The sequence below is a fragment of the Gallus gallus genome, chromosome Z, assembly GCF_016699485.2.
Source record: "Gallus gallus isolate bGalGal1 chromosome Z, bGalGal1.mat.broiler.GRCg7b, whole genome shotgun sequence".
In the NCBI taxonomy this organism is placed as follows: domain Eukaryota; kingdom Metazoa; phylum Chordata; class Aves; order Galliformes; family Phasianidae; genus Gallus; species Gallus gallus.
In genome coordinates, this window is record NC_052572.1 from 33,802,536 (window position 1) to 33,829,537 (window position 27,002).

Here is a 27,002-nt window from a genome sequence, read left to right on the forward strand (position 1 = left end):
TCCATGGAAGCTGGATACTGGAAATATTTAATGGGGGTATAACAAGCATGTAAGCCTGATCCTGTGCCAATCAGTGGTTTTCCAGAAGAGCTTAGTATCTCACATTCAGGTTACGAGGCAGACATGTCAGATCAGTGCAACGAAGGGACTGTGCAAAAGCAAGCCACCACCTCTTTAACAAAAAAAATAACCCACTTTTTGCAGAAGCATTTCAATGCCAAGAAATAGGACATTGCAAGTCCTCTGGGCCAGGCATCAACACTTGCCATTCGTTATGCAAGTGCCTGATATCTTTTGCTCAGGACATTCTAGGGGAATATGGCCTACTGTGTTCCCTGAAACTGTATTCGTTATTCCAGTCATGATACTTAGAAAGGAAGCAGAATAAATCACATGAAGTGATGACACATGCACATATTGAGGGAGGATGTATTCATGTGCTTGCAAAAAAAAAAAAAAAAAATCATGAAAAGTTCTCAGTCACAAAAAGCACTTCAAAAATCTTGTGATGTAGAAGCCAGTAACTGTGTGTCTAACACTGAAAAATCTGGCACTATTTATTCCAAGATGCACTGTTTTATGGCTGCCAAGTAGATGCAACTGGATCTTTTCCGTACCACCCTACCTCCTGTCTTGTCTTCATGAGAGTATTGAGATCAAGGTCAACAGAATGAGAATTGTTGTTTTCAGTTGGATTATTGCTGAAATAAAGTCCTACATCTTCTTCCTACAAAATGATCTTCTGAAATGCAGTCAACATTATGTGTTCTTGAGCCTCAAATTGGTGAGAATCACTGTTCTGAAACTGCTCACTGCAATGAAAAATGGGGAAGAACGGTGGGGTTGGGACAGGGAGAGAGAGAGAGAGAGATGGGAGAAAAAGAATATTAAAATTTTCTTTGTGCAAAATATTATTTGGAATCCGAGTTTATGGTGTTTAATTAAACTTGTGATTATTTCTCCCTAATGAAGCCTCACTTCAATTGCTTTACCTTCTGGCAATAGCCTTGAACAAAGTATAAGATTTCTTCATGTGTGCTGCAGTAGAATACAAGCTGGGAAATGGGAAGCTCTGTCTGTGCAGGTCCAGTGCAGTGTTTTGCAGAACAGTGGCAGTACAGTCTCCACGTTGCATAGTGAGGCCAGAGTAAAATATTCAGACTCGGTGTCTCTCAGAAGAATGAAAGAAAACATACAATGAGCGGAAGAAAAACATAGGTGGAAATGGATGTCTTTTTCCTCAAGTGCTGAATCTCAGCTGTAGAGTTTGACTCTGTCCTGACCAACAGCCAGCACATTCTCATTGAAATCACTGGGTTGTTTGTTAGGACAGAATGAGCTGCTAATTTTTATTATGCAGTAAATTGTACTTTGTCTTCCTTTTTCACTTTTTAAAAATATTAAAATGCACAGGGAGCCTTAACTCAGCTCTGTGTCTCACACCATTTAAGTGGTGGGGCTACTGCTATATTCATTTTTGCAGGAGAGGGAAATAAAGCCAAGGCTGAGGGAACTCTGACTGGTACCTATATTCGTGCTTTATTAAATGCTGTCCTTCGATGGGTACACCAGACCCTAAAGGGCAAAATTTGTATCCTGATGTTATGCACGTTTGTTTAAAATACGTCTGTTTTATTTTATCCCCATCACTGCAAAAGGTGGAATGGTGGATTTTACTTCCTGGATCTGAGATAATGGATAGTTAAGGCTTCTGCTTAATTAAACTAGCCCTGAGCGGTGATATGTTAATACCTGGAAATTTAAACATATCTACTGCCACTGTATAGCACTTCTGAGTGGTTTTACTCTCCTTAACAAGTCCAGGCTCTTAGCTGGCATATATCTTTCTGAATGTCCAGCTACATACAGGCTTTAAAAAGCTGAACATTTGGTATACTTCCTTCAGATAAGGAAATAGGTATCAGTGTACTCTATTAGGTCTATTGAGCTGTATTGATGGCGTAATAAAAGAGCAGTTATTTTCTCTCCAGCTTCCCACTACTCACCTGCATTAGATTTTCAACTGGTAATGGCAGGACAGGAAGTTATTGATGAGCTGACAGCCTTCTGTAATCCAGTGACATGTCTCTTTCTCTCTCTGTGTAGCAAAGGTCTGTTCTCATAAATGCCAATGAATTATCAACAAAAGAAACCAAACGCTCCTAGCAACTCGGGGAGAAGATAAATTGCAAACCTGCGATACAAACACGCCTGCTCTGCTTTATCTTTCGCTATGCACTTTGACAGAAGAACGAGTCCATACATGTGTGGTCAAAGTCAGAAGGGGGAAGGGGAGAAGACAGAAGTAAGACATAGCGGAAGAATGTAAAGATTTACATATAAATAATGCTGTAAAACTACAGTAAGCAATTAGGATTGCGTAGGTAATCTGCTTCATAGTCTTTCATAATTTACAATTCTTTCTTCCTACATCAAAGCTTTTCCAGAAGAATGACTGTTAGCCTGAAGTCCTGTAATACTCTTCCTCTGAATGAAGACATATTCCGTCGCAAGTACATTTCTTATCAACTCCAATGTTGTTCTGCAGGCAAATAAAATTACAGACCTAAATGGTCCGAGCAATTGTTAATGTCAAAGATACATAAAAGCAAATTTTATAAATCAGGATTCAAATAAAGGAAAGAAGATAAAGCCAAAAACTGCATTAAGATAGCCCCATAAAAGTGCTTATCATTTAAATGTAGAACAGATTATGTGGTACCTTATGGAGAAGTAGCTTTTGGAAACAAATATGCATGATATACAAATTTCAATGGATAAACTGCTTAAATAAAGCAAATAGCACCAGATAAAAACAATAGATAAGGTGACAGAGAAATTTTAGTGTTGATTTCAACTGTTCATTTTAATGATATATGAAAGTACTTCTGTTGTAATTATGACTTTAGCCAAAGGCCTAGACATTTCAAAATAAAGGCTGCTAATTCATACACTGTCATATCAAGCAGCTAAAAGGTAAAAAGCCCTCAGAGGATCTGTGACTGTAGGTTTCTCTGGCACAGACAAGGGAAAGTCCCTTCACTCTCTTATGTTTTTCATAATTATTTTGTGCATCAGGAATAAGGCATGCAGGATGCAACAAAATACTGTCAATGGTAGATTCTCATGAGAATGTATCTCAAGAATGGCCTTGGGGGTTTAAAAAGGAGGTTAAAACCCTGAAGCGTAGTAGGATGCAGGACTAAATCTCATGTGCTTTTCCCATTACAAAATGTTGTCGTAAAAGACAGCGTAGGACTAAATATATGAATAAATGACAGTTTCATAATGAAACTATCACAATTAAGGAATTATTGTTCCCTTATTCACTGACAAAGTTACTGGAGATCAGAAGCGTAGATCCATATCAAACAATTTCATTTGCCTTCTAAGTCAGTAACCCAGCGTACAAAGCTCTGCGTGCTTACACAAACAGTATTATCTGCTCTCATTCCATTTGTTCTTTAATATGTGTTGATAACATATGTTGACCAGCTTGATCAGTACAGATTGTGCATGGAATTCAGGGGCAGATATTAATTTGAACTGACTCAGTTCATATGAGCCATATAAAAGTCAGTAAGTTTTGTTAGTGAATATTCCTTGCTTTCCATTGATCAGAAATGTGTGTCTACTGGAGTAATGATTTGATTGAAGAATTACATTCTTATTTAAAGAGAAGGTTTAATGCTCTTCTTCGCAATACTTTTCTTCAGAAGACTTAATTTGTCACTGTGTATTTGCAACATTTATTGCCATGATCCATTACCTTTGAAATTCAAGTGATGCAAGCACACATTAAATTTCATGAAAAAAAACAAAGTATAATGAAGACTTAATATCATATAAGTTAAGAATTTTCCTCTAATTTTCACCTGCTCTAGGCTTCAAAATATGCCACTGAGTTCACTTTCGTTATTCCTGATCTCTTCAATCAATGAGAGAGGGACCAGGATCCTTAGGGTTACATATCTATCCACATACTTGGCTCAGTACATGCTACTCATATATTTACCAGCCACCATTGTTCATTAAATACTGTGGAAAAAAAAAAAAAAAAAAAAAAAAAAGCTTTTTTTGGGGGGGGAAGACTCAATCCAAATGTGGATTTGAATTTTCAGTTTCCAACCCTCATGAGTTCAGACCACAGGGTCAGTCGACCTTGCCAGGTGTAAGCAGAAAAGAAAATGATTTCACTTTTTCACCTGTTTCCCTGATAGTGAGTATATTTTCTGCCTAGCTTTAAAGCAGAATACTATCTGTCTTATTTCACTGTTTCCCATATTTCCACCATATTGAAACTGTTTAATCCATCAAGTAGAAACTGCTGCTTTTTGCATAGTGTGCTGCCATGCTGAGAAATTTAATATGGAACACGATAGCCTCCTAGTTATTAACATTATAATTTCTTCCAGTATTTTATTGGTTGCTTATAAATACATTTTTGTTACAACATAATAGTGCATTCATGGTCACAATTGTATACAGGTAGGAGTTGTTCACTTTTCTCAAATATTTGCAAGAAACATAAACAAAAACCATATGTTTCAAATATTTCACCGAATACCTTTTTCCACTTCTGTGCATGTTGTAACTGTTTCAGCCCTGTTCTGCTTCAAAATCCTACCACTTATCCTGTGTTTTATGACATATTCTTATCTTTCTATATTTTTAAATATTCTTTTAAAGGTATTCTAAATTGAAGATTTTTTTCTAAATATTCACTCCCAATTTTTCCCATCTCTCTGATTGTCACAAGAACAGTATTGATTCCAGCTTCTAAACAGATCAGTAGGTGCTTTTCACTATAACCTTTGCTGCTTGCTGTTTAAATTTATTGTAAACATGGCCAGTGCGGGAGCAAATATTTTCTAGGTTTTGCATGGAGAACTCTTCTGTGACCGAGTGGGTGTTCCATCCACATGGCATCTTTACTTGTGTTTTGATATCCAAAACCCTCTAAGAAAGAAGGGTTTCTTTAATATAGCTCCACTGCCTAAATATCTTGCTGGCTCAACGTTTCAAAGAACGCTTTGTGCTGTCCAGGCATTCTCAATAATTGCTAGCGCAAGAGATGGGCCAAAACCCAAAATTCTGAATCCAGCTCCCCTCCTTCCTCCACACCTCTTGTCTTCTTGGAAACTTTGGAAAGCTGAATCCAGACGCAGAATTGAGTAGCACAAATTGGCCAAACCCCAGCCCCACCTCCCCCCCACATTAGGGGTTTTCCAAATCCTAATCCAAAATGTACTGCCTAGTCTTCTTTTCATCCTCATTTCTTTGTGAGATTCTTAAAACTTGAATATTTCTTCTTTGGTGATACTTCGGCATTTTCACATGATTAATTTTAGGTTTGGTCACAATGGTCTAAATCAGCCTTCAGGTTGAAAACTTCGATGAGAAGGAAAGGGGAACTGAATCCTACTTGCACTAGAAAAGCAAAAAGACATAAAGAATTACTTATGCTGTACTGCAAAAGAAGGAAAATAGTATACGGCAAAAGCCTTGTAAATTAGAGATCCAAAGAGGTTAAAAAATGTGTGAGGCTTTTGTTTGGTTTGGCTTTGTTTCGTCACTTTATTACTCATAAATCTCCAACTAAATTTCAGCTGGAATGGTTTACAAAAATATATACTCAATTCCTCCCATATTCAAAGGCAATACCATCAAGCCCATGCTTTCTTGCATAATATCCCTAAAATTATGAGCTTGATAGAGAAAATAACAAGACTTCTAAAAATTGTATGCAAACCTATTTGTTTGTATGATCTCTCTGGCATGTGAATCTTTAAAGATCATGATTTCTCATTATTTTTTGCCACTAGTAAGCCTAGAAACTTTTAATGAAATGTGAAACTCTCATGTATTGACATGACATCTGAAGTGGGGCCTGTGAGGTAAAACTCCAGTATTGACTATGAAACTAGTCATGGATTTGTAAGAATTGCCAACATAGCACAGTTCTCACGCTCAACATTCACAGCAAGAACTGGATGTGTTCTACTAAGTTCATGGAAGTGAAGCATTTAATGTCAACTAGCTGACACACTGCTCGTAGCGTATTGCTTATTCCTATACATAGTTAAAGGGAATTTAATGTGAATTCTCATGGAAATGATCAACATACCAGTTCATGCATCTAATGGTATTGGTTTGCACCTTCAGAGGTACTGTACAATTCTGTGCTCTGACACTTCCGGTAAAATCAAGGGCATGTTAGCTAATTTTCCTGTACATACAGTGCCATGCTTGTAAAATGTCAAAGCAGTATTTTCTATATTTTGTGGGCTAGTTAGAAAGTATTACACATTAACACCATTAGAACAACCACTACAACAACCACTACAAAAAGCTGAGATACAATACTAGCTGAAAACCAAGAGCCTTGGAAGACTTGGAGTTAAATATACTGCACACTTTCAAAAGAAGGATTGAAAAGAAGCATGCAGCTGCACAGAAGTAGGGGGAGCCCCTCTTGTGTGAGGAAAAAAAAATGGAAGACAGAGGCTTACCTTCCAGAAGGAGGGTGTGAGTGGCACACAGTTATGTGATCACTAAAACCACTGGGATCACTAAAAACAGGAATCCATTGCAGTATGCCCACAAGAGAAGTATTAAGAGTATATGTGTGGCCTCTGGGAAAAGAATAAACCTGAGAGAAACATTAGAGGAATGATGGATCTGTGCTTGTCTATCTTACCTGGCATGCTCCAGAAAAACAGAAAGAGGAAGTAATTTTGCATCTGCTGTTGTAGAATTCCCCTATTTTTTTGTTGTTGTAACTCAGATCTCAAGCATGTCAGTTCAAGATATTTGGCTCCACTAAATTACAACACTCTTCCAGTGAAAGAAAAAAAAAAGAAAAAAAAAAGTTAATTCCATGTTACATTGTTATGAAAGATACTGCAAAAATCTATAGACTTCAATCTTTTTTTCAATGCTTACATTTGTCTTCGGTCAAAGTTTAAGGTTCATTACTGAGGCACAAGAAGCATCCTTCCTAATTTGGAGGGTAAATGGAGACCATGTAATACAGCAAGGGTGTGTAATTTATCATTTCAGTGAGTGCAGTTAAACTTGTGGAAGGAAATTGTCCTCACAAATGAATTTATTCCATCTATGTGCATAGTTCCATAAGGGAAGCAACTGTTCTGTTGACAACAGAACTGTTCTGTTCAAAACATGTTTCAGGTAAAACTACTTCACCAGTTTGACTCTGTCCAGTTAAAGCAAATAGATCGACTTTGGTTCTTGAGACCTCTCCTCACATTAGCTCTAGTGGATCAGGCATAGAGGTCACAGCTTCCTAGTTCCCAACTTCCCCTCCTGCACCTCAGTGCTCTTGGCAGCCAGTCTCCATAGAGGGCAGAGTTGAGATGAGACTGAAGGCTGAACGACTGCCTACAGTCCTGACAGGTTATAAGTGAGGATGGTCATACTCTCAGCTATAGTTTGCCTGCTATTGTAGGTTTGAATTATATCTCAGAGGTCTGGACAGGTTCTGAGATTGTTCAGTCTAGAGAAGAGGAGGCTCTGGGTAGACCTTACAGTTCTCTGCAACTCCCTGAAAGGACATTGTGGTGAGGTGGGAGTCAGCTTTTTCTCCTGTGTAGCTAGTGATAAGACGAGAAGTAATGGCCTCAAGTTGCACCAGGGGAAATTCAGGTTGGATTTTAGGATAATTTCTTCTCTGAGAGAGTGCTCAGGTGATGGAATGGGCTGCCCAGGAAGGTGGTGGAGTCGTCGACCCTGGAGGTGATCAAGAAACGCTTAGATGTTGTACTGAGGGACATGGTTTAGTGAGGAAATAGTTGTGGTCGGTGGACAATTGGACTGGTTGATCTTGGAGGTCTTTTCCATAATTCTGTGACAGATTTAGCATGTATTAGCAGCTTAATTTCTGAGGAAAGTTCTTCAGTAATCACTTCAGTAATCATGGCTGTGTGTACGTGGGTGAGCTTCACCTTGGTAGCCCAGAATATTAAGAGCGTATAGCTTTCATTCTAGTTTCTTTCGCATCTACTAATGGCATACACATCTAAATGCAAATCTTTAACTAAAGCACTGGCTCTCTCCCGTTTGTCGCTTTCCATACTTCTGCAAGCTTCCAGGTTCCCAGAAATCAATCCAGGCTTATAAGAGAAAATCTAAGAGTAACTGATGTCTGAAAAATTAAAAAGAAAGAAAAAAATCCTGGTTCTACAGTCCTGATGGCAAAAAAAAAAAAAAAAAGAAAGAAAAAGAAAAAAAAAGAAAAAGAAAAAAGAAACAAACAAACCAAAAAAAATGTCCAGCCTGCAAGAAGAGACAGGTGGCTTCTGAGTGAAAATGGTAACATAAACCCCCTGGGAGATCAGCTCCAAAGCTGAGTTCACTCTTTCCTGCTATAAAGCATATTGATGTTAACAGTTTTCTCCTGCCTGCACGAGTGTTTTTCAAATTAAGTATTTTTAAATCTGCAGAGCTTAAAATACAGCCTTAGACACCCTCCTTCTCTTCTGCTTCTATTTCATATAATCTGCTATAGGTGTACAGGACTGATAAAAGGCTCTGCTTTTCTCACAAACAGATGAAAACCAATTTAATTTAGACACCTGGCAGAGGCGGAGGAGAACTGAAGTTAATGGCCACTTCAGAAAGTGGAAGGGGTAATTTGCAGGGCATACAGCAGCTTTTGTTTGTTTGATTCAGTCTCCCCTAAGATGGTGAGGGGTTTGTGTTTGTAATATCAGTGTTTGGAGGTGACTTATTTGCAAGTGTATAATCAGCAAGTAGTACTGAAAGCAGTCTTGCACTCCTTGATCTCCAGTATTTTTTGAAAAGTAATTTTGAAACTGGTCTGAAGGAGCCAGGACTTCATCTAGCATTAAGATTTTGCTGAGACTCATTTCTGTCTCACTGGTGAAACAAAGGGCTGGGCAGAGTTGGCACCATCAGTACAGGGTAGCACATGCCTTGCAGTTTCAGTTATTATTCCTGCTGTAGGTAAAAGACTTTCCGTGCTCGGAAGTCTTGAAGTCATTTTTGGGTGTATGGCAGTTTGGAGATGAACAGTGCCTGAGGCTTTGCACCTTTCAGGCACTTTTATGTTCTATGGGATGCATTTTCCTTCTTTATTTATTACTGAGTAGCTATTCAATGTAGAAACAAAGATTTCCAACCCCAAACTAGTGCTCCATATCTAGAATGATCTTTAAGCAAAATAAATAATAGAGCACCATACAAAATGTTTATGTAAATTCAGTATAATCACAGCCCTGATCTGTGCAGCAGGATATGGAGAAGTTCAGCTCCAGTACCCCTCTAGGCACTTCAAAAGTTTTTCTTTCTTTCTTTCTTTCTCTCTTTCTTTCTTTCTTTCTTTCTTTCTTTCTTTCTTTCTTTCTTTCTTTCTTTCTTTCTTTCTTTCTTTCTTTCTTTCTTTCTTTCTTTCTTTCTTTCTTTCTTTCTTTCTTTCTTTCTTTCTTTCTTTCTTTCTTTCTTTCTTTTTCAGTCCACAGTCCTTTTTCAGCTCTTTTCTTTTTCACTTAGTAATTCAGATTCAGATGAGCCTTTAGGTAGATGGAGCACTGCTCTGTAGCAATTGGCAGATATTGGGCATGACTCGTCATTAAATCTGTACGCAAGAATCTGAGCAGATTTTCCTTTTGGACTTGATTCATATGAGTTTCCATTCCCTGAAGTTAGCTTTGATTTCTAGGTTAAAATATGTGCAGAAAACCCAAAGCCAAAATGATGGTAGTACGATATTTGCATGGATTCATAAAAAATTCAGGGTGTTTGCATGAGTGTACTGTGAAATCAAAATTCAATAGGCATTCGGGAATCTGGTCTGAATGTGCAAAAAATATCAGGTGAGGTGCATTTATAAAACCTAAAATGCTGTTACAAATGTGCCTTGCTGCTCTGCTACTGATTAAACACATCTTGAATTAAATTAAAGTTCTTTATTGCAAAATCATAATTTTTGCATGTCTGAGCATTGCAGGCCACATCATTTGGCAACATTAGTTTCATTTTCTCACCATCATTCTGTGAGCAAAATGCCCATCAGCTGTAGTGGGAGGTAAATGAGCAAAACATTGGCAGGGGTATCCACTGGACACAAGTAGTCTCCAGTTATTCATGTTCAGATGAATTAGTTGCTGCTGAGAGGTCTGTACTGATAAGAAGGATGTCCAAAACCTTATTTTCAAGACACTGTTTTTTACAAAGCTGAACACTGAATGTCCAAAGCAAGGAATTTGGAAGTGGGCTATGTATTGTTAGTACAGTGTATCCCGTTTAATGCTGGGCAAAGAGGAAAAAGAAGTCTATGGTTATGAGTATGTCCTTCTCATTTATCTCTCACCTACCCATCTTAACGTATGCAATCACCGTTGGAGTACTGTTGTCCTTAAAAAGAAAGTAGTGATCATTTCACCTCTTCAGTATTACAGACCTTACTGCTAACCTATAAAAATTTGGCCCTGAGAATTTGATGTACAGGAATTCCAGAAATTAGCTGTAATTACTTCTCATATGTTAGCCTTCTTGGGGAAATGGAACAGATGAAGGCTGAAAACAGTCAGTGGTAGCCTAAGAATATTTTGGAAAAAGGTCACTTTGTACTGCTCTCAGGTTTGATGCTGAAGCAGGTTTGCTGGTGGTGCAAAGTGTTTGGGGGTGAATGTTTTGTTATTGTTGTTATTAATATTTAGATTTTCTGAGTTTTTCAAGGCAATCTGAGAAGTCATAAATACTGCCACAGTATCATTATGCAGCATGTTCTCCACCGCTGAGATGAGTGTAGTGCAAAAGTGGTCCATCCACAAGCTCTGCTGAGGTACTGGTCACTGTATTTTCTGTGTGGGGCAATTTGGCCATATAAAGGACTCACTGACAGTAGAAAACTCTTAATAACCGTTTCAAACCCTTTCTCATTCTGCTGCATTCATTCCACCCCACCTGGTTGGCTTTCCATCACAGCCCCTTCCCACTGAACGTTTTCAGTCTTCCAGGCTGTCTCTCAGCCCGCCATGTTCAAAGGTCCCCAGTCAGGCTGCTGCTGGCCATAGCAAGCTGAAATCTCTTTCTCCCACTGTTCCTGATTACCTTTGATCCAGATTTCTCTCTTCAGCCTAATTTCCCAAGCCTAGTTTTGTCTAGTTTCTCTCTTTTCTGTTTAGGCCTTTGGATACCTCCAGTATTTATGCTCCTGTTCCTGCCTTGCTAAGTCAGACCCTCTTCTTTCCTCCTGACTACTCAACATCTGTAACCCCTTTTTCCTCTCAGTTCTTTTCCTCTTGTAAACTCTGCATCTCTCCCTGCCTATTCATCCAGCTTCTCCTCCAGGCTGTTTTTCGTTTCTACGGATGTGCAGGTTTTTCAAATGATCTGTCATCTACACTTGGTCCCTTTTCCTCCCTGACCCCAGACCTGATGCCCCTGGCAGAGCTTTCCTCTGCTATGCTCATTGCTAGCATACCGTTCTCACAAAACACATGTGTACATTGCTTTTCTCCCTCACTGTTTGAGCTTACTGAGGTATAACAGCCAAAATCTTAGGGAAGTCAAGACTTTTTCTACATATTCATTTGGAGAAAGCACACACTGCAGCACCACACCTTCTGACTGTGAGAGAAGTCTAGCTGATTTCTGTACACGAGAACGCCTGTTGCACTGGAAAAGAGTTTATTACTATACGGTTTGCGTTTTCTGCTTTAGAAAATTAAACAAAAAACTAGACCAAAAAAGGAAAAAAAAAAAAAAAAAAAGGAGTTAGTACTTCAGGCCATGCAGGGACATAGTCATGCAAACTGCATGAGGCAGTGGAACAGGTTGCCCAGAGAAGTTGTGGATGCCCCGTCCCTGGAGATATATGAAGGTCAGGCTGGAGGGAGCTCTGGGCACCCTGATGTAGCTGTAGGTGTCCCTGTTCATTGCCAAGGAGTTGGACTAGACGACCTTTGGAGGTCCCTTCCTATTCTAGCAATTCTATGAGTCTATAAATCTATGAGTCCTGAACAGGGTGAAAACAGGATTTGCAACTCCAGTCTTTCAAGTTGATGTTTCAAAGGCAGAGTTCCTGGTTTTCCTGAGGTGTGTGGATCATTGTTTTTCTGTACAAATTTCCCTGTCCCGGAAGCTCATTTTCCTTGTAACACTGAATAGGGTGGTTTTAAAATTTAACCCAGGAGGAAGAAAAGGTAATGACAGAAGGACTGACACTCAGTCCTCTTAGAAGCATACCTGCTTTATGATTTGGGATCAGAGCCAGACTCCCTTATTGCTGAATAAATGGAGGAAAGAGTTCCAGAGAGCATTTTTTTTTTCTCCAGAAAATGCACAACTTCAGTAAAGCATGCTGAAAAAAAAAATCTTCCTGGAAGACTTCAGTGTTTTCTGATTGGTGCCTTTTATGGCATACGTTATATATTGACACAGATTAAGTTTCCCTCCTGACTGGAACAATGCACGCTCAGGAGGAGTGCTACTGACCCAGCTGTAAGCCCGACTGCTCGCGGCAAGTGGTGGAGCAGAGCTCCTGGGGACGGCTGAGCACTCCCTCCAGCTGTGCCATTCTGCCTCTCTCCTCCTCCTTCTCCTCCTCCTCCTCCTCCTCTCTCTCCGTTTTCTTCCCCTCTACCTTGCCTCTTACGCTTTCCTCAGACCCCTCGGCTTTGTTGTGCTGCATGTCTGATTAGCAAGAGGGGCATTGGCTGCTCGCCGGCTCCGGCAGCGCTTCCCTGCAGCCTACCCCAACCCACCCACCGCTCTGGCTCAGGAAACGTGAGCGGGGCTGATGGAGGCGGAGAAGCGGGGCTGAATTTTCGCACTGGCGCTGGATGTGACAGCGGACAGCAGAGCGCTTCGCAGCTCACGCACGGTCCGACCACTGTCCCGCACCAGCCGACCATGGAAGGCTGCCGCTGGGCCGCTGCTGGCACCTTGCTTCTGGCTTCCCTCCTCCTGGTAAATGCCATTTCTTTCCGATAAATTCGCTTAGCTTGTAGCTGATACTGTATCTGCATGTATATACAAGGGCATGCTTTTAGTCTTTCAGATCAAGGTAGAGTTTGCTTTGGAGGAATCACGTAAGCCTTATCCTCTCTGAAGTACCTAGAGCCCTGATACTGCAGGCTGCTGCAGGTAGAACCAAGGAGTTGGTGTTGGCATCACTTTTACAAACTCAGAGACCAACAACCTGTGAATGATGATTTAACTGCTTGGGATTTGGAGAAGTGCTGTTTCTTCAACCCCTTTGAATCAAACAGTATCTTACAGTAGTGCTCCTGTACAACAACCAGAAAAGAAATACATATATAATTTCATTCTATTTTATTTTGCTGTGCCTGTGCGGAGAAACCAGGTACAGCACGTACTGAAATTTTCCTGCAGCTCTGATTATTGCTGCAACTCATTAGCGAGACAACTTTATACTAGCTTTTGTAAAATACATGATATGGTATCTGGTTTACTTCAGGGCTGTAATGCTTATCATTATTGTACAATAATCTTGCATAATTCCCGTGATTATCCTGATAGGATGTGCTACAGCTGAACACTGTAGCTCTGTGGTTTGATGGATATTAAATGTTCCATCGTGATTCATACTTAATTTTATAGGTATGTTTGCTATCAGAAAATCTGCTGCAAGAATATTATGTGCAGACATTTCTGATACTGTAGTGTTCTTGGCATACATTTAGTGTTTTGTTTTTATTTTTTTTCCTAGAGATATGATTAAACGCAGTCACCTAAATAACAAAAGAATCTTAAAGAAAGTTAATGAACTTTATAGATCCTTGCATCTTCCTTCTTATCTGCATGAAACAGTCTATTCTAATTATTGTATATTAATCTCAATGTGTTTTTAGTAATCACATCTAGACTTAAACTAGTGGGATATCCATCTCCCAAATGCTTAATAAAAATAATGGTATGGGTTTTTTTGAAAACTTTTAGATGTCTAATCACTGAATGCTGTTTGATTGCTAGAAATAAGGAAGTAATTTACACTGAGATTTAAATTTCTAATTTGTTTAAGGATCTGTTTTCCATACATTGAAATCAGACAGAATGGCATAAAGTCACGCACCGGTCCTCCTTCACATATGAAAATGAGAAGTTTATAGCCTGATGACTGTAATGTACTATGAGCCAGTCCTTCAGTATTAATTCAGAGAAGATCAACAGGAGATATGACTCAACAAAACTGTGTAAGGACTGTGGGATCTGGCTCCATGTTAAGCTCATACTCATAACATTTATACTTCACTCTCCTTCTTGTGAATTAAGTTCTCAGTCCTTAATTCCTGAAAATAAATAGTGCATTCTGCTGCCAGCTATTATGCATTATATTCCATACTATACTAGTTTGTATTTGTATGACTTACTCTGCCTCAAGAGATTTCCCCCCCACCTCCCACCAAATCTCTTTGTGCCTTAAGAATAGTGATGTGAAGCAAGCTTAACTTTCTTTTTTGAATCAGGCCATTCTTTTACTCCCTCCACAGTCATGAAAATCTTTTACTTGCTTTCAGCAGGAGATTAGGTAAACATGCAAGAATTTTACTTCTAGCTTGGATAGAGATAAGTTGTAAGATAACCGTGTTGCTACTGTAGCTTACTGCAGCCTGAGTTCATACAGGGTATGGGCCACCGATGTTTCTGAGAAAAAAGTAGGCACTGAATAGGGTTTATAACATGGCTATTAGCCCTACAGTTGCCAACCTTTAGTCAAGTCGGTGGAATGAGTATGAGAGCTATGGAAATCTATACCTGGATTTATTTGTTTCTCCAGTCTTGCATGTCCCTAAAACCTCTTCCTTGCCTATACTGAGCAACTTGAGCAACCTCTAGTCATGAGGTGCTTCAGCAGGATCAGTAGAAGCATTCAAACTTCTAAGCACTAAGACTTGCTAACAGCTACTCACACGATTAATCCTACACTCATTTATCAAATGCTTCTATATTTTCAGTAAGGCGCTATAAAGAAAAGTTCTCTTGTGTCCTTGCCCCCATAAGGAGGTTGCATAGCTCAGACACTGTTCCAGACTCTGTGCACATAATGCTAAAGAGATGGACCAATCCAGAGGCAACATCAAGAGTAACCTCTCTTTAGCCATCAGGTAAAGATAGTCTATTTCAAAGCAGACCACCGGGAGAAATGCTGTGCTCCACATATTCTTCTTCATAAGAAATCATGTTCAGTCAAGAAGTGGAAGAGTATGTTGCTTGACAGATCTGTGGGGTTTGCAGTTCAGTTGTTCTCTGCTCTAGAATTTGCTCCATGTCTAGACATCTTGTTTTCTTGGAATAAATGGCGATTAGGTACTTTCATAGATACTTTTAAGAATATAACCCTAGATACTTGTCTTGAAACACTAAAATCAGATTGAGAGCAACTTGAAAAATTGTTTCTCTCTTTCCAGACTGAGCAGGTATTTGGAGAATTTTGTTCAATGCTCTGTGAACTTTTGCATGCTAAGAAAATATTAGCACACCCCTTTTAAGAGGAACAAAAGAGAGCAGGCATTCAGTTCCAAAGATTTCCCTTTCTACTGGTTTAAAAATAAAAGCCTAACACAAGCAAATCACAGTTGTCTAACTCAAAGGGAATGTGGCCAAAACCATAACCAGCCATTGACATGTGTGTTCATCCAAATTTGAAGTCAAATCATTTCATGTCAGAAGGGCATTTAATCACATTTGCATTTGTTGTTTGCATCTTTTCAGCAGCTTTTTTTAGCTCTCTTGATTGCTCTTGTGGTATTTACAGAACTAACACTAGAAACTGTAATAAAGCACATGTGTGGGTTTTTTTTTTTTCTTTTTTGGAGGATTTCTTTTTCTATTCTGTTTTGTACATGGAAAATAGTCAAATACAATAGTCCATCCCTTCCAGGCACTTTGGCATTGTATTCCCCTATTATCTAACTGGGTCTGTCTTGGATGGACATAACCACAATTAGCCAGTGGAATGAATATAATGCTTCTTGTTTATATCCACATGTACAAAGCTTGACAGTTTTTCCTTTCATGTGTAGATAGGTCTATTTACTGTTGTGTGCAGGCTCATCTGTTCCTACATTTATAGCTGTAGAGAGAAGGATTTTCCAGTACATGGTCCTAAATGTGCATATATATATATCTGTACATAGATGTATCTATATGCAGACTGGCATTTGATCTCCTATTTGGTGAGATCAAACTGAATGTGCTGAACTTCATAGCTTAACTATACAAACCTAAGTTTTATTCATGCAAAGGAATGCAAAACTTCTGACCGTTGTGTTTTGTGGCCATGCCACCATACTCTGAAGAACTCATGTCTATGAAAGACACAGGTTCTTACATGAACATCTATGTGCAACTAGGTCTGCATATCTATCACTTTCTTTACATGTAGTACCATGTTTGGGCTTATTTAATATCTCTTCTCCTTCAGAGTTGTTTTTTTTTTTTTATTATTTACTTTTATTTACACTTTATTTACTTACTTTATTTACTCTTTCTCAGTCTGGAGAAGAAAAGTCTCTGGGCAGACCTTATTGCAGCCTACCAGCAATAAGAGAACTCTTCCTTGAATCTGCAGTCACTCTTGTTATCTCTATTGCTTCTCACATCTATTTGCTTAAGACTGTAAGAAAAGTCAGAGCTGTATGGGCAGTAGTTATGTGGATAAAGATAGGGAAACTGCAGTCTGTTGTCCGTCATGTGAGGAATAAAAGGAGAATAGTATCATCTTTAGTGAAACAATCAGAAAATTTAGGTTAGTGAGAATTTGTTTATAACATGTTATCCATATCATCCATATTTAGTGTTAGGGTGAGGAGCAGGAAAAGGAGAAAGAAATGACTTGTTCTAGCCCAAGCCAGGAACAGTTACAAAAGAAGTCTTCCCATGTGGTAGACTAATAGACAGCTAATCAAAAGCTGTCGTGAAACACTGACTTTCATCAGAATACCATACTTCGGTATGAAGTGCAGCAGCAAGGGTTGATACTTGCTCTGGACATTACTATCTTTTCATATCACCATATGGACAGTAGGCTTGTCTTAACAGATGGCTGACTAGCTTTGGATGTTGGACGTCCTATAACAAAGAATCATAGAATGGTTTAAAATTGTTCCCCCTTGTCCAATCACTATGCTCCCTCATAAAGAGTCACTCTGACCTGAAGACCACAATGAGGTCTTCCCAGAGCCTTCTCTTCTCCACACTGAACAATCCCAGCCTTTTCCAGACTTTCCTCATAGAAGAGGTGCGTCAGCCCTGTGACCTCTGTAAGTATGTATGCAGGCAAACCTCAGAAAGAAAATAAATAATAGATGGGCATTTCTTTCAAGATAATTATATGCACCATTTTATCTCCTGTTATAGGCTCTCCCACCATTTAAACAACATTTAAGTTTTTGCCCATCTTTTTGGAAGTGGGAAATGCTTTTCTCAGAATAATAACTTTTGATAACTATATAAGCGTAGTATTAGATGAAATTACAGACCAAGTTCTTCAGCTATATAAATTCATTTTCCTCTGTTAGCTGAAATGATAGTACACTGAATTTCATCTTCCTTTCCAGTACAATCTTTTCATTTCGTAACTGCTTTTCTTGTGAGCTTTTACATGTGGTATTTAAATGCCATGCTTACAAGCAATTAAAATGCTGCCAGAAAGCATTGGTCATGAATATCCTTTAGTGAAGCCTCCGAGTGGCCAATTTATCTTATTATCAACAGAACCGCTTTGCTGGGGGCTTTGTTTGTTGTGGCTCAATCTGAATGTACACACTGAAGACTACTATAAATCAGCACCTTCAAACTGACAGTGAGATGACATCTTATGAGATTATTAACCCTAAATTCATTCCCAACTCTTTTTTTTTTTTTAAGTACCTTGATTAGAACTTCATTTTACATATGAGCAGTTTCTTTTCTTTTTGCTTCCAGAGTTCATCTTCTCCAAATTTCTTGTTAAAGTAACCAATGTTGTGGTGAAATTGGAAAGCAATATAGACAAGTGGCTGGGTGAAAGAAAGCAGAGAGTGTCACTTCTGGGATTTATTCTGCTTCTAAGGCAAGCACATGCAGGAGTCTTAATAGTTTTGCCACCTGTGAATTATTTGGATACATCTCACTGATGTGTTCCTTCATCTATTTGTGCAGAGAAAGAAGTGTTACATTTACTAATTATTCAGCACATTAATTTTCACAGTTTCAATTTTCGTCTTCATTGCCTTTATGGAATGTCTTCCAAAGCTTCAACCCTTTAGAGGTTGCCCCGGGATATCTGCCTTTCAGGGACTCTTTTTAGAGCAAGTTTAGCAGAGAGGGTGTCAGGTCTGAGGGAAGTGTATGTGATAACGTAAGACATCCTGAAATAAATTCCAAGAGTACTAAAGAAACAAGACAGGAAATTATATGCAATTCATAATAAATTCAAACTGTCCCATAAAATGAATGTAACTCATTTTGTTTCCATATGAATGTACTATAGGGGTGTCAAATTTCCCCTTCTAGCTTTGTTGGATATAATCTCAGTCCCTGTTTGAAGTTTGCTAGTGTATTGTTCAGATCCTGTGCTATATCAACAGAAACAGAAGTGAAAAGAAATACAGGGAGCAATAAGGTCTCCTACCGTTCTCATGCTGGCATTGGATTGGTGGATCATTTATTTATTTACTGACTGACTGACTGACTTAAATCCCTGTGTTTCTCTCAGCCTCAGCTGTTAAAATCATCTGTTGTTGAGGCTAATATAACTGCCCTTAACAAGCCCAGGGTTGTACTTTTCTTTTTCATTTTGGATGAAAAAGAATGTGAATGGATTATGATTGTGAATACATTCTGGATATGACATTTTCATAGTTCCTGCTTAAGAAAGAGAAGGGGGGATTTTCAAGTTACTGTGTTATTGACAATGGCTCCCTTACAGGTCTAGCCAGGGACACATTTTAAAGAGGAAAGATGTAAATTAGTTGAAGGAGAGGCAAAACTGAAGCAACAGAAATCTCTGAAACTGAAAACTTCAACATTCTCTTCTCTGCTAATTCATACTTGAGCAGTCTTGTGATGGGATCAACCACACATCAGTGCTGGTAATCAGCAGGGCAAAAAGAAGTGGATTACCAGAGATGCTGGGTTTTGTGCAACATATTGGCTCCAAAGTGTGGAAGTGTCTTTCATTTTATTTGTTGAGAGAAAAAACATATATTTTTTTCACTGTGTGTGATATGAGAGGGTAGACAGCAGCAACTGCTTGTAACCTGGAATCTCTTATATCTTTGTAACTCAATTTAAAATGATGGAAAAAATATCTGGTACTCCTAGAAAATTCCTGCATGTCAGTACTAGAAACCCTTAACAGCTGAGTGCTCAGAAGGTTTTGACCAACAGCAGAGTCTCTTGAGTCAGTACTGGGTTTGGTCTTGTTCAATAACTTCATTGGTGACCTGGATGAAGGGGCAGAATGCACCCTTAGAAGGTTTGCTGATGATACAAAGCTGGGAGGAGTGGCTAACATGCCAGAAGGCAGTCCTACTTCTCAGCAAGACCTGGACAGACCAGTGAATTGGGCAGAGAGAAACCTTTTGAACAAGGGTAAAGTGTAGAGACCTACACCTGAGGATGAATAGCCATGTGCATCATTACGGGTTAGGGGCTGACCTGCTGGAAAAGAGCTCTGTGATGCAGAACCAAGGTGCTGGTGGACAACAGGTTGGCCATGAGCCAGCAGCGTACCCTTGTGATCAGGAAGGCCAATGGTATCCTGCAGAGCATGAAAAAGAGCATGGCCTGAAGGTCCAGAAGGTGATCTTCCCTCTACTCAGCTCTGATGAGGCTACATCTGTAGTACTGTGCCCAGTTCTTGGCTCCCCAGTTTAGGAACTTCTGGGAAGAGTCCAGCAAAGGGATAGAAAGATGATCAGGGGCCTGGAGTACCTGCCTTATGAAGAAAGACTGAGTCTGGAGAAGTCTGAGAGAGGATCTTATCAACACCTATATATATATCTAAAGAGTGTGTTGTCAAGAGGAAGGGGCCAAGCTCTTTTCTGTGGTACTGAGCAACTGGATGAGGGGCAGTGGCCACAAAATGGAAAATAGGAAGTTCCATACAAACATGAGAATGAACTTCTTCACTGCAAGGGTGACAGAGCACTGGAGAAAGCTGCTCAGAGAGGCAGTGGAGTCTTCTCTGGAGATAAAACCCACCTGCATGCTTTCCTTTTTAACCGATTCTATGGAACCTGCTTTAGCAGGGAGTTTGACTAGATGGTCTCCAGAGGTCCCTTCCAAATCCTACAATTCTTTTGTGATTCTGTGAGAGCATTTTTCTTTAAAGAAACATCTACATTAATTTGAGATCAATTGTTTAGTGATTAATGCAGAGTAAAATGTTTTATGATCTCTGAAATTTTTAGTTAATTCCTGAAGATCCTCTGGGCTTTCTCTACCTGTCCTCCCATGTTTGTTTGTTTGTTGTTGTTGATGATGATGATGATGTTTTGTTTTGTTTTTTATTATGAAATTAGATCTTGGAATTTCCACATAATTTCTGGGTTCTCTTCACCCCTGCTCCCTCCCTTCCTTTACTCTTCCCTCTCTTCTGCTTATCTGCCTGTCTGCCATCCCCTTTTTTTCTTTTTTTCTTGTCCCTTCTCTCTTTTTCTTTTTTCCTTTCCTTTTTTTTTTTTTTTTAAACACATCCCTTTCTGTTTTCCTGTCTCCATTAAGGCTTAATATTTCAATCCTTTATATGGCCCCTTGTTGTTAAAATAAACATATACACAGCTCCATGAGGTAACTGAGGGAGATGGCAGACCATCAGAAGAGTAGAAGACTTTATTTATTTTGAATAAACTTTGTAATTGTGGGTGTTTATCTGAAATTGCACAAGCCCCTGGAGAATTCTCCCTTCCCTGAATTCCCTCCTGATCATCTTCTCTTGCAACCCAAGGCAGCTGTCTTACCACCTGCTGCAGGGGAGCCTGATTCCCTGCAGGTTTACATGGCAAGGTCTTCTAGTCTGGAGTTTCCGAACCAGAGTTTCTAAATCCAGCCCATGTGCAGGTTAAGGCATGTGAAAGGACTAGATGTTGTGGCCTGTGCAGAAATTTAATCTGGGTGGATATCTGAAGCCTAAGTCAGTTCACTAAGCCAAGGGAAAATGGCTAATATGCACTTCTTCAACATATTATCCCTCCTCCTTGAGGGAGACAAAGGTTCAACTGTGGAGCTGGAGCTACCTGCCACATGTGGGCCATTTTTTCCTTGAGGCTAACAAACACAGCCAAGCCAGCATACAGCTTTCACTTCTTGGTTCTTATGAAACATGTAGCATGCACTAGGCATTATCGTAGACTACAGTTTTTCTTTTCTCTTCTTTCCTTTCTCTGCACTCCTCTCAGCTCTTTTCCTGCCCCTCGTCCTCCCTACGTGAAAGGCAAACCTGAAGTCTTTGAGTGTAAGATGCACTTTTGAACCCGTGCTGTTGGGTGGGTTCCGAATTCTGGAAAGTGATTTCACCCACCCTGCATCTGAACCAGTCCTAGCCTCAAAAACTGTTCTGAGTCAATTAGGCGACAGGTCTGAGGTTGAGCCAGCTTGGACCTGCTCTGTATTGGATCACCCGTGCCTGGTGTTTACACCAGCACGGCAGGATTTAAATACAACGGGGTGTTGTAACTTGGGTCTGTGAGAGCAAGAAAGAGAGCTCTTGTATTCTCATTGCTCCCCTGGTGTATATTTTCATATGGGTAACTGGAGTGAGAGATAGGACTGATCTGAGTTTTATAAGACACTGTTATAAAATGTTATAGGGAGCGCAGCGTGCAGTGTGTTGAAGTGATATGGTGTCAGCTCCATCCTCTGCCAGCAACCCCCCTGGCTGGCTGCTACCCTTTAAGAAGAAGAAATGAGCTCACGTTTGGCACATTTCTCCCGGGATACAACTTCCAGCCCAGCCTTGGGATTGACTGTTTAGCTCCTAAAGTACTGAGATGACTGTTTATCATTTCTTCCCTTTTTTCTTGCAGACTAAAGGGCATGTACTCCCCTATGATGCCCTAATATGCCCTTCTCTGGGCGGCCTGGTCTAGTGGTTGATGACCCTGCACATAGCAGGGGGGTTGAAACTAGATGATCATTGTGGTCCTTTTCAACCCAGGCCATTCTGTAATGGGTCATGGAGATATGTTTTAGAAGACTGTATGTATACAGCAGTGTGACTCGCTTGATGGCAGGAGGAGTCCCACAGTACAGTGTGGACAGCACAGGCAATGTTTTGATCCTTCAGAGAGCACTTGACTGCCAGAGGGTGCAGATGTGTACAATATATACTCTCATAGTGATAAGCCTGCCTTGTGTGACTATGCAGTTAAAGAATAAAGGACAAAAAGAACTCAGGATAGAATGGAATACCACAGCAAAGTTGTACTTGTGCCCCTGAGAACTGAGCTAGCAGTATGTCCATTGGGTGTCTTTCCTCAGAGTAAAGAAAAGTTGTCCACCTATTGTTCTTCCTGTTGCCTCTGCTCATAGAACCAGAATAAACACTGAAAAACTGCAAGAGAATCTCAGTGAGATTTCCAGTTCTCTCTCTCATACCTTTTCATCAAGGTATCTTACCCTGTTTCTTCCAAGAAGCTGATATAGATTTTGAAGAAAGAATTGATGAAAAACAACCTAGAAAAAGATTAGGGTGGGTTTTTGTTTTGGTTTGGTTTTGGTTTCGTGGTTTTTTGTTTGTTTGTTTGTTTGTTGGTTTGTTTTTTGTTGGTTCTTTTTTGTTTGTTTTGTTTTGTTTTTTGTTTGTTTGTTTTTGGTCTATTCCTTTCATAGAAGCTGAAATGAAAAAATAAATCCTGATCCATTTGTCTGTACTGGCAAAGTCTGAGTGCAAATTAATTACCCAGAGTACAGTATATACCCTTACATGTGTGTGCTTCTGTGCCAGTGCCTTTCTTGCGGCATAGTCACTCAAATCAAGGGTTTCCAGTGCCAGGGGTTTTCCATAGGAAGTACTCTCATGAGCTCTTCACAGGTGTTTTGCCTGGTCTTGCAAGAGCAAAGGAGGCAAAAGTTCCTCAGCTGATTTCCAAGACTGAAGCCTTGGGCAAGTGGGCTTGTACTGTTCTGATCACAGCCCTACACTGGACAGGAAGTAGCCATGGCCCTCCAGAGAGCAGGGAGCCAGTGCAGGAGGCATAGCCACTCCATCTCATGAACTCTGAAGTTTACTGCAGCTACTTCTTTCCAGACTGCTTAGCAGAGAAGACAGTTTCTTAGTGGAAGTTTGAACAGACATCCTTTTGATTTGGCCGTAGGGCATAGCGTGCAGTGAATCACAGGAGCAATTGCATCCATGGTCACTCCGTACCTCAGGTGCAGCAAGCAGCTTGGGCAGCTTGGGCAGTACAGCATTTGCTCTTTCCATCTTCTTCTGACTTCCACAAAATCAGGACACCCCTTCCTTTGGAAAGGATTCTGCCAGGTGTTTCTGGGTTGTGTTGTCCCTCTCAGGGTGGCTGGCTGGCAGCTCTGGTGGCTGAGATTCTCTGTCTTTTCGTGGGATAGGGTCAGGGCAATGGGAACACAAGCTATCTGTCACAGCAGCTGAGCAACACTTTCATCCTGACCCTGAAGCAGCCAGTTTGGGAAAACAGATTGATGTTCATTCCTACTCAGCCCTTGGTTGTAGCGCGGAGGTTACCATGAGGAGCTCTACTTGTATGAGGTGCATGAAGGGGGCAGATATCTAGTGAGAACCAGAGTGTAACTACTGCCATGAGGAATCCTAGTGCTTCCAGTGAATTATTCTGCTCTCAAAATAGGTTTTATCTTAACAAATCCTTTCTCCAAAATAGTACTGGAAGAGCTGATGTGCTTCAGTTATACAGTGCTATTTAAAGTGATGTGCAACTTTATGCCCAGATACATTAAACATTTTTTTTGTATGTGTGCACTGTAACTGGACATGCCAAGTAATTTGACTCATGATATTTCCAAGATAATAGATTAGAAATGTTTCCACAGCTAGTCAGAAATGTCTTGCATGTCAACGTTTTGTTTGACAGTAATTACCAATATTAATTCAACTAGCTGTAATATTTTTTTCAGCACTGACTTACTTTAAAAGCCAGAGATTTCCAAGCAGTTTCCTATCTGAACTGTAATCCGTTACCTTGGATGGAATGCAACAAAGATACACAAAACTGTGAAAATGAAATCTCATAAACCATATATTTAGTTGAAGTTTAGAAATACAGCTTTCCTAAAAGGGATGGGGTTACTGGCCTTGTCTCCTGCTCTTACACAGGTAAGTGTTGAGAGCAGTTTCTTCCTGGTTCACTACAGACAGCATTTCTGTACAGTCTGAAGTGCGTCGTTGACTCCAATGACAAACTAGCATCAAGGGATGATCAAAGATTACTCAAAAGAAAGAGAATGTATGGCTTGGCAAGTATTCATACAGGCATGTGCTTGGATGTATCTGAAAAGGAAGGGCAAAAAAGACCACAGAATAGGGAAAGATGACTGTGGGGGGATTTTTTGTTTGTTTGTTTGCTTGTTTTTGTTTTTGTGGGGTTTTTTTGTCCCTAATATCATTTTCACGGTAGCAAAAGAAAAGTTCAGGCAGTGGCCTCAGAAGAGCCTTGTGTATTGTCACTGACAGTTCATCATACCCCTAAACAGTGGGGTATGATAAGAAACAGATGATCTAAATTTCTTAACCAAACCCAGCGGTGCATGTCATCTGGGAAATAACTGTGGCTTACAGTCTGTATTGGTGCCTTAGTCAACAACAGGTTAACTGCATTTTTCACTATCTATATTGCTCTTTAATCTATGAAGCATACAAGTTTCTTGAAAAATATGAATTTAGCAACATTTTGCTGAAGAAGGAGGAAGACTGGAAACCTTCGTAACTGAAGAGCAATGAAATAACATGATCTGCATTTATACACACTCTTCTCTGTGTGACACTGACAAATAGTTGGCTTCTGTAGGGATATTACAGTTCCAAGCAAAATTTTAAATTAAATTCCAGTATATGACTAAGACATTTATTTTCTTAAGGCTGAACTACTTTTATAGGTCTCAGGATCTGAGCAGAGGTCTTGCTACTTTTCGTGTTTCTCCCTCTGTGCACCCACACACATGTGTACACACAGGCTCCTGAAAGAAACATGGTTTTCTCATCAGGGATGCAGCTCCTGGATGGTCAGGCAGCTGTTGTGATTTAAGGATGTGTGACACTTGTTGTGTTTTTCACATACTATTCCAGATGTTGTAAAAGATTTCTGTGTATACTGTGTGCTAATGGAGAGAGTAGGAAAGACCTGTTATTCAGCTCATAGTCCAAATATAACATGAATGCTTGACAACTCTTCAATAAATTCAGAAATAACCGTTAAGCACTGATGCTAGAATTCTTTGAAAATAAAATGGCACACAAAGCTCTTTTATTAGTCAGACTATTATTGTTAAATTCTAAGAAGCTCTTTTTTCAGCTCGTATTTTAAATCCCCTCCCCCCCCCCCTTTTTTTTTAAGATTTTCAACAGTATGATTTATCCACTGACACTGTGTTCATTTCTTCATCCTTCCATTTTGTACGCATGATCCTTCTTGCTTTCTTATCTAAATGCATAGTTTCCTTCTCCTTTGAGAATTGTTTTGGACATCCTCATCCCCCTTTCCTCTGCAGCTGCTCTACTGGGTGTTAGCTGCAGGTTTACTGTGTATTAGGATAATGAGATATAAAGAAAGAGCTGATTTTGATTAGTGCTAGCAGACTTTTTGTTGTTGTTGTTTTATGTAGGTCATTTGTAAGAAAATTGCTTTCAGGGAGTGATGTTTCTACCACTGATGCTGTAGATGTCAGGACAAAACAGTGAGTGTTCCCTGGAAATCTCCAACTGAGATCCACCTGGATGGACAGAAGAGAGAAGGAAGCTCTTCTGGAATCAGCAGCAGGGTATAATGAACCTTGATGAGTGTCTGCATTCTGCTTCTTTGGCGTATACTGACATATCCCTGGATACCTCTGGCAGGGATAAAAGACTTCTGAAAGAGAAGTATTACTTAAAGCAAGCTTCATCTGGTGCCTACTTTGCTCCTCACATATTTAGAGGCTGTACCCACCTCTGTTTCTTTTCTTCCTTTTTTTTTTTTTTCCTGTTTGTTTTCTTTAGGTAGTGGTGGTGATTGTTGTTTGATTGTTTTGTTTTTCTTCTCCATTTTTTTTTCCCAGCTTACTCTTTATGGCAGTAACTTCATGTTTTTACATAGGTTTCTCAGCTTAAATGGCTTGGTTGAAAGTGGGTAAAAACTATGAATTAGTGGTATAAGCTCCTTATGAAAAGTTTGTACTAAATAGTGAATCCTTAGCTGGTAATGGTAGATATTCCTTAAGCCTGCAGTAGATCCATAATCTTCTTCAGATTTAAAATGGCTCTTCAGGCATTGCTATAATGTCAGGCACAATTTTAACCGTGCAGTTTGCAGGAGAGAAAACCACACTACTTTCCTTAACATTAAACGTGGATAGAGTTGAAATGAATTATGTTTATTCCACTTGTTAAAAGAAAACTTGGAGCCTGTTCCAGCTTGAGATCACATGCTTTCTGGCAATATAGAGGTCTTATAACAAATCTCGGAATGCAAATAACAGGCACATGGCTCCCCTCTGGGTGGGAGTACAACTTATTTCTGAAAAATTTGGACCCTTACAATGTCTAGCTGTGCTGATGCTTATAATTTGTGATGAGGTAAGAGTACGGAGTACTTGGTTTATGTGATTTTACCTTGCAACCCTTTTTAATTATGTCTTTGACTGGGCTTTCAACCAGTGCTAAACAACCAGGGCAAGCACCCATTTTTTAGTCTCCTTGTGAAGTAAAAACATAGATACAGATTTTCTTCTTAGCTGCCTAAAAGTACAAACACAAAGTTTTATTTTAAAAATACCCTTCAGAAAACAGCTGAAATAAACGTGGTAAATTGGTATCCTGGTCC

The 27,002-nt window shown here is 39.7% G+C and overlaps 1 protein-coding gene across 2 annotated transcripts in view; it reads left to right on the forward strand.

The window, feature by feature from the left end:
• The window catches only part of ADAMTSL1 (ADAMTS like 1), a 439,216-nt gene that overhangs the window by 238,334 nt on the left and 173,880 nt on the right, over positions 1 to 27,002 (forward strand). Inside the window, exon 1 of one of the 2 annotated variants that reach the window (XM_429157.8) lies at positions 12,443 to 12,954. The exons of the other annotated variant lie outside the window; for it this stretch is intronic. Within the exon in view, the coding sequence (XP_429157.5) occupies positions 12,898 to 12,954 (57 nt within the window). The 5' untranslated portion in view covers positions 12,443 to 12,897. Of the gene's footprint in view, positions 1 to 12,442; positions 12,955 to 27,002 lie in introns of those variants that run through there. 2 annotated transcript variants of the gene reach the window in all.